Below are 12861 nucleotides of genomic sequence, written 5' to 3' on the forward strand. Positions count from 1 at the left end.
ATACCCAATATACCATAAGCATAGGCAAATACAGCCCTGGAAGAAGTGCCGTCTGATCCCGCGAGACGCATGGCTTCAGGGCTCACCCCCATAGATTGCCAATTCCGGCGATTTGGGTTCAGCGGCGCTGAGAGTGATGTTCTACGAGCATTGTCCCGGCCTACGGAGCCTTCCAGCGTACAAATACTCGGATTCATCACTCAGTGGACTTATATTTCCGTCGGGGACTGGTTGCCGATACTATTTCTCCCTGCCTACGCCTCGCAACGCTACTGAGTAAAGGGCTGCTCTATGCACAGTGATGCTTGCGAGATGTGGCAGAGCAGGCCGTCTTGGAGAACGTGCGCCATTCACATCCCAGTCAGGGCGGCAACGAAATGAACGCGCCAGGAACTAGGACTAACTGACTCCGCCGGGTTTGCTCCAACTCTGGAAAAAGAGATTGCCAAGCCGCCAGTCGCTCTCTGCTATCTCTTGGCTTTCACGAAACAGAAGACCGGATGATACCACCCGACCAAGGCAATTATCATATGGAGTTTAGCAACGTTCAGGGTCGAGATGTACATGCATAGCGAAATGGAGGAACCTCTTGTCATGCTTTCTATTGAAGCCTAGAACGTAAAATGCATGCTCAGCAGCATACGCCCCATAATTCCTCTAGATGGAAGGCAACTCTCAGTAATGATCCATCCTCGACCAACCTAATCGTCATAATAGTCGTCGCCATATCCGTAGTCATCGCCGCCATGACCATCGTCGTAATCGTCACCATCGCCATGTCCGTCGTCAGCAAACCCGTCATCAAAAGCGTTACCAGCATAGTCATCGTCGTTTCGAACCTCGTCAGCGCCCGGCTCATCATCATAGACAACCTCGCCATACCCGGTGGAGTGCACAACCTGGTCCTCGTAGGCACCCGGCTCATCGTCGTGGGTGACTTCAGCATATCCGGTGGTGTGCACGATACCACGGTCCAAGTCGATGCCGGCATCATCAGCGCCCTGCATATCATCATAAACAACCTCGCCATACCCGGTGGTGTACACGAGATGATCATCGTCGCCATCGTCCCGATACTCCTCTGGACCCCTCTGAGTCTGCTCCTGGACCCCTTGCTCATCGTCTTCCTCCAGGCACAGTTGAGGCCCAGACGGCGGCACTCGATCAACCTAATCATCGTAGTAGTCGCCGCCCTCCTCGTAATCCCCCCTATCAGACCCTCGATCGCTATCATCACGACCTCGATAATGGTCCGAGGATCCAGACGAAGAACGACGCTCGTAATGGTGCTCGTGATGATCAGAGTCCGAATCGGAATCTGCGGAAATTGTAAGTTATCGCGTTCAGTAATCGTCCAGACTGTGGCCCGGAAAAGATGAGTGATTATTACCTAGAACATTGGCGATAAGCGCGCCTCCCAATGCACCCACCGCGAGGCCACCAGCCACGCCGAGGAACATGTTGCTGTTCCCGCTCTTCTTCTTTTTCTTCTTCTCTTCGCTGCCGTATCCCTGTTCATACTGCTGTCCATATTGCTGTTGAGGCTGTTGTCCGTAAGGTTGGCCGTACTGCTGAGGGGGCTGTTGACTGTACTGTTGAGGCTGTTCGTACCCATGGGACTGGCTCTGTCCGTATTGCTGTCCTGCATAGTACCCAGCTCCGGCTCCCGCAGCTGCCGCGGCGGCACCGCCCGCATAAGCTCCGTATCCAGGCTGTGGAGAGTGACCTCCGTACCCAGGTTGTGGAGAGTGTCCGCCATATCCCGGTTGAGGTGGTGGGCCTCCGTACCCGGGCTGTGGTGAATGCCCCCCATAGCCGGGTTGAGGCGAGTATCCCGGCTGTGGCGAGTGTCCGCCATATCGAGAGGCTTCCCCATACCCTCCATGGCCTGGTGGCGACATTGGCGGGGGAGACATGGCCGACGGTGGCGGAGGAGCCTCCCATTGGGTAGAGCCAGTTGCTTGATTGACATAGTACCATCGTCTGCTGCTGTCGTCAAATCGCTTGATCCATCCCTCTGGCAATCGCGGCGAAGGCGGTCTTCCGTAGCCTGGTGAAGGAGGCCTGCCATAACCGGGTGACGGGGGCCTTCCATAGCCCGGCGAGGGAGGTCGTCCATAGCTCTGCTGCTGTTGCTGCTGCTGGGGATACGGGCTAGATGATGTGGAATCACCATACCTACCGGGATGCGGAGTGGGATACTGCGGTGCGGTACCGTAAGCACCCGCGGCGGCGCTGGCAGCTACACCAGCAGCGACGGACGACATGGCACTTCCCTCGGAGACAGGATCAGAGTAGGCGGAACGCGTGGGGTCACTGGAGCCGAAGGCGGCGGGGTGCTCGCGCTTGTACTCCTCGGCGCCATTCTGCGGACCACTGGCGTAACCCGCGGGTGGTCTGCCATCGTAGCCTTGGCTATGGGAACCGTAGTTGCTGTATCCGTAGTCCTGGTGGCCTGTGATGTGTTGTCAGGATTTGCTGATGTGATGCTTTTGGAAATAAAGTAGGGTGGGGGTCTTGCGAAATTATGAGGGGCGAGAGAGCAGATTGAAGGGGGAGAGGTTGTCGCAAAGCACCTGGTTCCGCTCACTTACCTTGGTTGATAATCTCTGGGTCGTCGGGGATCTTGAAGTTGCCCAGCTGTGATGCCAGCTTTGCGACGTCAAAGTTGCCAAAGAGCGACATATTTGCTCACCCCAGGCTGTTGTCTTTGTTCTCTTTCTTTCGGTAGTGACAGTTGGGAGTTGGAAGGATGAGAGAGGATTGCACGTGGTTGGCGGGGGATTTGACGTGTCGTCGCGGGGTCAAGTGACCAAGGTCAGGAAGGTAAGGTGAGTTGGGCTGTAGGGGCAAAAAAGAAGAAAAAAAAAGAAAAGAAAATGGCTGAGGTAAGAAAATAAGGGGGCCTCCCGACGGGATTGAATCGAGCCTAATGGAAAGAAGGTGCGCGCCGTGTGATGGGCGATTCGTAATGGGATTCCTTGGGCTGCAGGTGCGACTGCACGTCAGATTGGCCTCCTGCCCGTTTGTTTCGGCAGATCGGAACGCAGATGGCGGGTATTTTTCTGGGCTTTTTCTGCTTGCTTCCAGGTTCTTTTCAGGTTCCATTTTGATGTTTTGATTGTCTCCACGTTTACTCGCTTTGCGTCGTCCGAACTTGGCACTCGGGACCACCCGTTCATCTCATAGGGCTGAAGACTGTGCGCTCACTAACTTATTCACTCACCCAGACGATGATCACTTGTGAAGTAGGTATTCAGATGGGAGGGATCCAAGGAAAGATGAACTAATTGAGAGGTGAATTGATGAGTTGAGTGGGTGGGGTTTGAGGAGTCGACTAGCCTCAGCAAAATCACTTCGCTTGAACCAGCCTGGGCAAACAAGAGGTCATCTTCATAGGATCAAGCCTCTGCATCAAGATGCTACATCGCTATACTCTGAGCCATGAAGAACAGAGACTACTTCACAGACCGACATGCATTACTCAGAGATGCGACACATTCTTAGACGACTCTTCCACACTCACTCACTCGCCTCCGCAGCAGCTGGTAGAGCAGGCTTTTGCCCATAGACCACATGCCTGCGCGTGCGAAACTAGTTAGCCAAATACGACGCTCAAATAATCCTCGGCTCTGAAAAAATGAAGAGAAGGAAGAACAAGGGAAGGGAAACAACTCACAAATCCAACAACGCATGAAACACTCCCGTCTTCAACTCCCTCCTCACCTCCGCAAGCTGCACCAACACCTCCTCCTTACTCCTCCCCAAAACACCACACAGCAACTTTAACGAGAACCCTTCCAGGCCCTCCAAAATCTGCGCCAAGTTCAGCAACCCCTGGTCCTTAAAGTGCCGGTGCCGCGCCCACGGCCCGATGGGCGTCTTGAACTTGTGGTGCGCCACGTGCTCGAACCCGCCGTGCCCGCGCACCCACCCCTCGAGTTTCGGTCCGGGCCGCGGGTCGCGCCCGATCTTGTCGAGCGTCTCGACAAAGGTCTGGTTCCATACGTAGGTTGCGTGTTCGGGTCTATAGCTGCCGTCGTCGGAGTAGTATTCTGTGCTCATGTCTTGGAACTCGGCCCAGCCTCCTGGGTTGAGGTTGCTGGAGGGGGAGGCAATCAGAATGAAGATGGGCCAAGTCAGAGGGAGTGAGTAGAGAGTTACGTACTCGTAAATCTTGGCAATCAGCTTCGGCCAGTCCTGGATGGAGGCGGCCATGTAGCGGCACATGATGAAGTCGTATTTCTTGACACCGACCCATTCGCTCTCGACATCGTCAATCTCGAATTTGACATTCGGGGGCACCCTATAGTCCAAAGAAGAAGAGTGAGCTTTAAAGATCGCAAGAGAGGGATTCATTCTAGGACTTGACGCACCACTCTGGTTGGATAGCACTCAAGTCATTCCCGATAACCTACCCATGTCTTAGCAAAGCATAACATCGCCAATCTCGCTCATCACGAACTCACCTCGGCATTCTCGAAAATGTCGCCAATCTCAACAGCCCCTACGGTCCCGCAAGCAATTAGCAATGCATGGCTTTGATGATCATAAGTTTGCGTGCGGAGACGTACAGATTCCAGTACCCGTGCCAATATCCAGGATACGATGGACCTTCTCCTTGGACAGCGGCGCCAGCCAGAGCTTGCTTCCAATCGCCCTCACCATCATGGCGTGGGCCATGTCGAGGCGCTCCATCTCGACCTCGTCATTTGGAAACGAGTAGGCTACATGAATACGTCAGCAGACTGAAAATGGTCTCCGTCTATTGCTATTGCGATGCTGAAGTAAAGAAGGACTCACAGCCCGGTCTGAATGCATGATAGCGACGGCCGTATTCTTCCGGATAGTCGATGACGCTGGATGATAGGGACGCAGTGTAACTCGAGCTGTCTCATTCATTTGTTATAAAAAGATTCTCAGGGCGAGATGGAGTAGTGGGAATCCCAGAAAGCCATTACATTCTATCATCGATCGAAGAGTCATTATCACTCTACAAGATGTTAGTAAACCATAGCTCAATCTACAAGAAGGGGAATCGAGCCGCAACGCACTGCAAACCCCTCATCAGCTTCGACGGGATCATCCTGCTGAGCGGGTTCAATTGCCACCGCCGGGACGACTCGCGATGGACTCGTCGGTGCCGGGTTGGGGGACGCGACACCGGCTGCGGGTGCGGTTGTGGGAGGCGGTGTGCCCGGTGCTTCAGCCATGATGTGCGCCGTTTCGTCTTACGGGTAGAAAATGAGTATATGTAAAACGTTGAAGATAATACTAATGGATCGCGCCGTTGTTAACAATTTCCCGTATTTCGCGGAATCACTATTCTAAGTAGTAAGAAGGGCAGATCAATCGAGACCGCGCGCAAGATCAATCAGACTGAACTTCCTCCGTCTGAAAGGTAAGGTACGGAAGCTCCAGTTTTTGTATCTGCCCGTTTCCAGGTCCCCCTTCCCTTCCATGTCTCTGCCAATGTGTGGCTTGCTGAGGGGTTCATCTTGCGGTAGGGAACCTTATCCGAACCTCGACCAAACGAAAAGCATGACAGGCCTAATTAGAACGCAGCCAGTCTTACAGACAGACAGACAGACCGCCCGGATGCAGAAGAGTCAAGCGTCCTCCCGCGGGATTCGCTAGCCTCCATCCCGTTTTCCCACCGCTCACATCGAGTTGCAGGGCATCCGCCGAGATAACCCAAGGAAGATCCGTACAAACCAGTCCAATGGAACTTGGGACGAGCATTGCCATGCATGGTCTGCGTTGCTACCCCTCTTTTTCCCCCTGCACAATGAATAAGGGTCTTGACCCGTTTGGGCCATGATCCGGGTTCCCGGTCGACGGTATCGCAGGCTAAACACTACGTTCGGAGTCGAGGGAACCGTTCGCGACAGAATGCTGTGTGTCAGTAGACAACCAAGAAAAAGGTGCGCACATCACAAACATATGGAACACGACCTATTTCTAGTTCGTCATCATCATTCATAATAATAAAAGTCCCTTCCGCCTCTGTCCGCAACGAAGCAATAGGGTATAGAACAAAAATCGAACAAGAATCGAAACACTCGCCTCGCCGGGCGGCCATGATGCAAACAAAGGTCAAAAAAAGACCAACAAAAAATATCAAACAATTCCAAACGCCCATAGCCATGCTTTTTCTTTTGAAATCCCCCATGCGATGCGAATGCCGTTCGTTCCTCCCCCCATCAATGCAATTCCTCCATCCATAATTCCTTCCTTCAAACAGCGAAGCTAACTGTCTTCACTCGGCGAATCTTTACTTCTTTACCGTACGAGCGCTGCGCTTGGCAGGAGTACCGTTGGCACTCAGGCCCAGTTCCTTCTTTGCCGCGGCAGTGGGCTTCTTCACAGTCTTCGACACCTTCGCACCCTCCGTCTTGGGGGCAGTAGCCAACTTGGACTGGCTTGCTTTGGTCGCCTTGGCTGCGGCCGCTTTGGCAGGCGCGGTCTTGGACGTCGCAGCCTTCGTCGTCGCAACCTTCGTCGTCGCAGCCTTGGAGGTCGAAGCTTTGGCGGTTGAAGCCTTGGTCGTAGCGATCTTGCTCGTGGAAGTTCTGGCCTTTCTCACCTTTCCGACCTGCTTCTCCTCGTCGGGACTGAGCTCAGCAGAGCTGGAGCTTGCCTCGTCAGAGTCGATTGGAGCCGTAGACGGGTCTTCGGACTGGCTTCTAGCCAACTGCGCTGCCCACTGAACACTCTTATTGTTCTTCTTAGCAGCAGCAGCGGCCGCCCGAGTTTCTATCTTGGGCGGCGCAGTCTTGATCGCCTCGAGCATTTCCTCTGCAGAAATCGCATCTCCCTTATTGTTGCGGGTATTCTGGCGAGTCAAAGCCGCAAGGTCCTTCTCTCCAGCTCTAATGTTACTCATTCCCTTGTTTCTGACCGGGATTTTGGTAACTGCCGGAGCCTCCCCACGCGCGACGGCAAGCTGACGTCTGGTGCGCACATTCGTTACGGGAGCAACTTCATCCTCATCGGCGTACTTGTCGCTGGGCTTGCCTGTGGCCTTCTTCGCATCCGGAATGTCGGCCTTGGCTCTGCGCTGGCGCTTCGGCGGCTGCGGCTTCTCTGGCGAAGCCTCTCGTTCGTCAACTTCATCAACCTTGCGCTTGGCTTTCTTGGGGCTCGGGCTGTTAACATCGAGAGATCCAAGAGGCTGGCGTCCGGTCGACACAGCTGGAGATGCCCTTCTCGCGGAACGAGAACGATCTGCCGATGACGTGATGGAGAACGCCGGTGTATCGGCCCAGATGCTTTGATTGCGCTCTGGAGTTGCAGCCATGAGGATGGGAGCGGATGCAAGAGGGTCAGGCGAAGAGTGTGCAGCAACAGGTTCAACCACTGGAGTGGGAGAAAGAACCACGGGTTCGGCGGGCTCGACGGGCTCGGCGAGAGTAGCCATAGCAGCTTTTCTAGCGTTGTGTTTGGTCACAAACTCCCTAAGTAAGACCATAGAATCGTCGTCTTCCTCAACCGGGGAGGGCGCCCGTGAAGGCACATGGGCCACCTCCTCTTCCTCCGCTTCGACCTTGGCATCCTCTGCTGTCTCCTTCTCATCATCTGCCTCGGTGTTTAGGCGAATAGGCGATAACGCGGTAGCGGTGGCCGGCCCGGTGGCAGAGTCAACAGCGTTGACAAGCTCTTCGACGGGTTCTTGCTCTTGGGCGAAGAGGGCAGCATGTTCGTCCGAAACCTTAAATCGGACAATCAGACGGCCTCCTTCCCTGCTGACAATGACCTTTCCATCCATGTTCGTCTTCTTGGCCTCCTCAAAAACGCGAGCAAGAGATGCGAGCGCCTGGATCGGGGATCCAGAGTGGTCCTGGAAGGAGCCAAAGATGTCCGGGTTCTCTCTTGCGTCGACAACGACAGGCGAAGGCGACGGCGACGGGGTTCTGTCTGGGGTAGCTTGGGCAGCCGCCGCAGATGCTGAATCAACCTCGAGGGGATTCTGCACCGCGTGGAGCTCAACCGACGAATCGGGAGCACCCACCAGCGACGCGGATGCTGGATCTTGAAGATCCTGCACCGCATGAAGCTGGGCAGAGCCGGCAGCAGGGAGAGATGCTCGGCGGAGAGGGGCGGAAAAGGAAAGGCGACGCGCAGCAGGCAATGACTTGCGCTTCTTGAAGGGTGAAGTCTCGCTGCGGTTCTTGAAGAAGACCATTGGACTCGCGACTTCGACGGCAGCGGGCTCGTCCTCGTGTTCAACCTCAGTTGCCTCGTGGTCCGTCTCAGTGACCTCGAGAGTCGATACAAATGAGGGCATTGTAAAGGTGAAGCCAGGTCGAATGGGGGACGACAAAGGTGAAGGTGACCTTTCTTCCACAACTGATTGGAGTGTAGCAAGTTTGGCCTCCAGATTGGCAGCGCCTCTAGCGAGCCTGGTCTTTCGGCTTGAGCTGGAGTGGTGTGTCGCCGTCGACGGGAAGTGGGGGAGCTTGGCGGTTGGGCTTTGAGGTTCCTCCTCTTCTTCAATGACTGAGAAGTCAGACTCTCCAAAGATAGCAATGGGCTGCCTAACGTTACGATGCTTGGGCTGCTCGCGACCGTGAACTCTATTGGACTCGCGAATGGCAGTCTCGAGCACCCAGTCGAAGCTCAGCTCTGGCATCGGGAACGCAAGAAGAGGCGCCATGATGGTGTGAGTCAGCAGGCCATTGTTATAGGCTCGCTTCTTCTCACCGTCATAGTTCCTCTTCCCACAGGTCGGCACGATGGGCTCGCCGTACTTCTCCACCTCCTCGTGGTATTGGCGGCGCTGTTCGTGAACAGAGGGGCCGGTGGGGAGCGCCTTGAGGTCGTTGCGCAGGACGCGGCGAGCTTCGATCATGTTAATCACGCCGCTTTCGTCCACGTCCTCAAGCCAGTACGGCTCTGAGTCGTCCTCTGGCGTGGGCTCGGCCACCCTCTGCCTCTTGCGAGGGCAGAGGGCGTACGCCAGACCGCCCTTCGTGGCAATATGCCTGAAGCTGGCGGCGGCCTCGAGCTCTTCCATGGCGAGGGACTCGGCGACCTCTCTTGCGATGGCCTTCTCAAACACCATGCCCCTGGGCTTCCGTTGCTTTTTGCGGGGAATACGGGCTCGTTGCCGGGCGAAGCTGGGCACTGGGGCGAGCGCAGACGTGATATCAAAGTCGGCGTAGGTCTCGGGGTTGAAAGCGCCGCTGTGAAGGAGCAAGTCAGTGAGGTGGCATAAATACATCGGAAACGGGACATACGTACGAGAACTCCTTGGCGGTCTCCGAAAGTTCGATGGTGGCGAACGTGTACGGCTGCTTAGACTTCTGAGGCGACGGGGCGAAGTCAGAAACCATGGTGATATCGGCCATGGTGATGTCGAGCTTTGAAGGGGACTCGAACCCGCCAGCCTCCTCTACATCTCTTGAGGGCGACCGGCCGGACCTCCTGCTTGTATGAGACTCCTCCTCCTCCTCCTCCTCCTCATGTCCCTCCTCCTCTGCCGCGGACTCGGCCTGCTGTTGATTCGGATCGGAATCGCTGCGAGGGGACCGGTCGTTGGAGACGAGGGATGCGGTCGGAGAGGTAATCGACATGACTGAGTAGTCGGAGACGGCAGGCTTCGAAGGACTCGACTTTGGAGAGAGATTGCGAGCGAGCTTTGGAGTCGACGCAGTCAAGGATTGGAAACTGGCGTCGGCAAACGACACCTTCTTCGGGGATGGGGTCTTGGTCGGGGCATCCAACGACATTGTCGTTGACAGTCTCGTAGCGCCGGCCTTCAGTCTCGGGGTCTCAGCTGTGCTGAACTTCTTGACTGGCGAAGCAAGAGACATTGGGGCGAATCTTGCAGGCTGTGTTGTGGCGGCGGAAACGGGCGCGGCGCCTCCCTTGGTTGGCGTGGTGAAGTCGAAGTTAGAGAAGGCCATATCGACATTAGCGGTATGGTCCTGGGTGGGCTCAAGGTTCGAGAAACAGGCCGGCGCCCTCTTAGGGCTGGCGGTGCGGTCGCGGGAGGAGCGCGCGGTAGGGGAGGGTGTGAGGTTGCCCGAGGGCGGGTTGAAGGTTAACTTTGGAAAATTCATCGCGTATCCGTGTAGTGGCGGCGACTACGAGACATTGACCAGATGACCGAATGACGAGGTTAAAGTGTGTTGGAGGGATCTAGCGCGGGAGCTATGGCTTCAATGCGACGCGGCGCGGAGAAGGCTCTCGGACGTGATCGTGGGAAAAGTGGCCGTGGAGGCGCGATGCGATTTGGGGGCCGAAAAAAGAAGATAAACAAAGCGCGACTGCGCAGGGGGGAAGGAATATGGGATGCAGAACAACCACCGGATTGAATAGCCAGAAAACGGCTCAAAAGAATCCGATCAACGATTGTAGTGCAGTGTTGGTTGTGTCGTGATTGTTAGAGTACGATACCTTGAATTGGGTGAGGTATCGGCTTGTGTCGCGATTGGGTTGTGGTTCCTGGGCGCGGGAATTGGAGGATGGATTGGGGAAAGAAGGAAAAAGGTTCAAGGTACTTCCAGGTTTCTAAATCGAGAACCGGGAAGGGGGAGTAGGAGGGCAGATATTGCGCAGGAAGGGGACCATTAAGTGAAAATCGGTGTGGTGGGCTGGCAACGGGCAACGCAGAAAGGGACGCTTTCGAGGTCGCCCTTTGTTTACATTCGAGACAAGGCAGCCAATCGGGAGCTCCCGAGGCCCTCACACACCTGGAGTGCCGCTTGCAGTTGAGCTCTGGGGGGCATCCCAGGCGCGCGCTGTGCACGGTGGCAGGCTGTCCGCTACCGTGTCTTACCCCACCATCCAGACGCCACACCGCGATTTTGGCCAATCAGCAAGCTTACAAGGGATTGACGAGGCTGAAGACACGTGATTGGCGAAAAAAGTTCCTGGGGGCTCCGCATCAAAGCTTTCGCGATGGCGTCCATTTGTGAGGCATTGGGAGGCTTTCCTGGTAGAGGTGTATGACGACGGACGCAAAGATCCACCACTCGACAACCGAATCCGACGATCCGACGATAGGCGTATAGCTTGAACAAGGAGCCGACGACATAATCGAGCCGTCGACATACGCACACATTGCCCATCATGCCGCAAAAACCGATGCGCCTGCCGCCTGTCAAGGTCCTTCGTGTTCGTAACCCCAACGGCAAGGTAGAGCAGCCTTGCATGCAGGTCATGACCTCAGTTCTTGGTAAGTCTACCTACCATGGTTTCTCGTCAATTCCTCCCTTTTGAATCTTCTTCTGTCTTAATGGGATTGCCTTGCCCAGTCACTAGATGAGCCCCCCCCCCCCTACCTCGGACGATAACGCAGTGTTTTCATCATACCCCTTGCGCATCATGGACTAACACTCATTCTCCCACAGCATGCTGGGCCTCGGCAGGCTACAACACCTCTGGCTGCGCCGCCCTCGAGAACGCCCTGCGCGGCTGCATGGACCAGCCCAAGAAGCCCAAGGAGCCTTCGTCCACCGTCAACTACCACCTCGGCCGTATGTACGACAAGATGATACCCCACTCCAAGGGCAAGTAAAGCAGTCGCGCGGGAGGAGACAGAGCTCATAGACCGAGCTTGTTGCAAATATGGAGGGCGACCACTTGGAGATGATGCCCCTCTCAAAATGGCATGCTCCATGGAGAGACCGCGAGGTATCCCGAGGGGGAGCGGCGCCACGTTCACGAGAGTCGAAACGACCGGGGCAAAAGTAGAGGCAACAGCAGAGGGTGACTCGGTTGGTTGCGGCTGTGCCATCCGTCTGAAAGTGGTGAGCCGAGCACAGCTAGGGGCATATGAGATGTACAACCATGCTATTACACACGGAATTAGGCGTTCAAGAGGATCGATGTTGTATACTATGTACCATATACGGCGGATGAGAGAATACTCGCTACCATCACATTTCAATTGCTTCAGACTTTTCCTCATCTGTGGTCTGATCTGACGATCTGATGAAAGGACGGTCTTCGGCCATCCTTACTTCATCTCGCCAAGCAGAACTAACTAAACGACCAGCAGTAGAATATAACTTGAGCTGATAGATGGCCGGAGCAGATTTTCTTCGGATTTCCTAATCCTCGTTCCCGATTTGAGGTGCATATATCCACGTCCCGTGGATCTCTCAAACGAGGTGATTCTCGCCAGAGACCCCGGAGGGCATCACACGTAGGAAACTGGTAAGGAAAGATATTGAATTTTCATCTTCCCTAAGAACCTGCCGTTCCCATCTGATTACCTGCACGTCTATAGCAGCAGCTAGAACACGTACAGCGAGGGCCTTGATACCATTATTCAAAGTTTGCTTGCGTTGATATTATGAGTATGATATCACAGCCTCAGTTTCGACACCAGTATTTTGCCAAAGTATCTCGATCTGGAGGACTCTTTGGCGAGGATACATGGAGTAGGCGCTATAGCCATGAGGCTGGTGTCCACTCCGGATCTAGCTCCTTTCTCAATGTCGTTGCTTGACAAAGTGAAGACTTTGACTAGTCCATTTCATAGATGAGAAACCATTCATGCTACATGTGCAACCAAGCCCTTAATGAGCTAGTGTCAACAATTAATACATAATCCCAATTGTTGAATCAGCCCTGCTCAGCTTTCTTCTTGCCATACACCAAGTCAGCTACGTCCCAGAAACAACTTTGGGGGTGTTATTGATACGTCTGCTTGCCTCTCCAGGTCGGCGAAGGAAGGTCAGGTGGCCAGAAGCCGTCGACGACCAACATTCTATTAAATCGGTTTTGCGGAAGGCGGAATGGGAGGAGAGGAGACCCAACGAAATTCCCTCCGAGCCACCACCATAAATGAGGTCACATAGGGCTTTAGTGAAGAAATAACAAAAAGAATATTCTCCATGAGGAATCGAA

General features: G+C 54.8%; 5 protein-coding genes across 5 annotated transcripts; 1 reads left to right on the forward strand and 4 right to left on the reverse strand.

Annotated features, from left to right (window-relative positions):
• Nucleotides 1–568: 568 nt before the first annotated feature.
• BDZ83DRAFT_436069 (uncharacterized protein) lies at nt 569–1454 on the reverse strand. The gene is made up of 2 exons (XM_060503072.1): nt 1391–1454; nt 569–1318 (listed from the first exon to the last, which is right to left on the reverse strand). The coding sequence occupies exon 2, from the start codon at nt 1232–1234 to the stop codon at nt 632–634; it is 603 nt and encodes a 200-aa protein (XP_060362268.1). The 5' UTR covers nt 1235–1318; nt 1391–1454; the 3' UTR covers nt 569–631.
• On the reverse strand, nt 1455–2924 carry BDZ83DRAFT_436068 (uncharacterized protein). The gene is made up of 4 exons (XM_060503071.1): nt 2595–2924; nt 2244–2455; nt 1594–1672; nt 1455–1544 (listed from the first exon to the last, which is right to left on the reverse strand). Exons 1-4 carry the CDS (start codon nt 2683–2685, stop codon nt 1516–1518), a joined length of 411 nt encoding a protein of 136 aa, XP_060362269.1. The 5' UTR covers nt 2686–2924; the 3' UTR covers nt 1455–1515.
• A 714-nt stretch (nt 2925–3638) lies between these two features.
• On the reverse strand, nt 3639–5383 carry BDZ83DRAFT_436081 (TAM domain methyltransferase). Its single transcript, XM_060503073.1, has 7 exons — nt 5055–5383; nt 4962–4993; nt 4804–4889; nt 4575–4727; nt 4470–4507; nt 4377–4414; nt 3639–4306 (listed from the first exon to the last, which is right to left on the reverse strand). Exons 1-7 carry the CDS (start codon nt 5211–5213, stop codon nt 3676–3678), a joined length of 1137 nt encoding a protein of 378 aa, XP_060362270.1. The 5' UTR covers nt 5214–5383; the 3' UTR covers nt 3639–3675.
• An 891-nt stretch (nt 5384–6274) lies between these two features.
• On the reverse strand, nt 6275–10064 carry BDZ83DRAFT_583514 (uncharacterized protein; the record flags this gene model as incomplete). The annotated part of the gene is made up of 2 exons (XM_060505671.1): nt 6275–9185; nt 9244–10064. 2 exons carry the CDS (start codon nt 10062–10064, stop codon nt 6275–6277), a joined length of 3732 nt encoding a protein of 1243 aa, XP_060362271.1.
• Nucleotides 10065–11076: 1012 nt separating this feature from the next.
• BDZ83DRAFT_754579 (CHCH domain-containing protein) lies at nt 11077–11524 on the forward strand (the record flags this gene model as incomplete). The annotated part of the gene is made up of 2 exons (XM_060514491.1): nt 11077–11182; nt 11358–11524. The coding sequence occupies 2 exons, from the start codon at nt 11077–11079 to the stop codon at nt 11522–11524; spliced, it is 273 nt and encodes a 90-aa protein (XP_060362272.1).
• Nucleotides 11525–12861: the final 1337 nt, after the last annotated feature.

Source organism: Colletotrichum acutatum, assembly GCF_030867785.1.
Source record: "Colletotrichum acutatum strain CBS 112980 chromosome Unknown BDZ83scaffold_83, whole genome shotgun sequence".
Taxonomy (NCBI): Eukaryota; Fungi; Ascomycota; class Sordariomycetes; order Glomerellales; family Glomerellaceae; genus Colletotrichum; species Colletotrichum acutatum.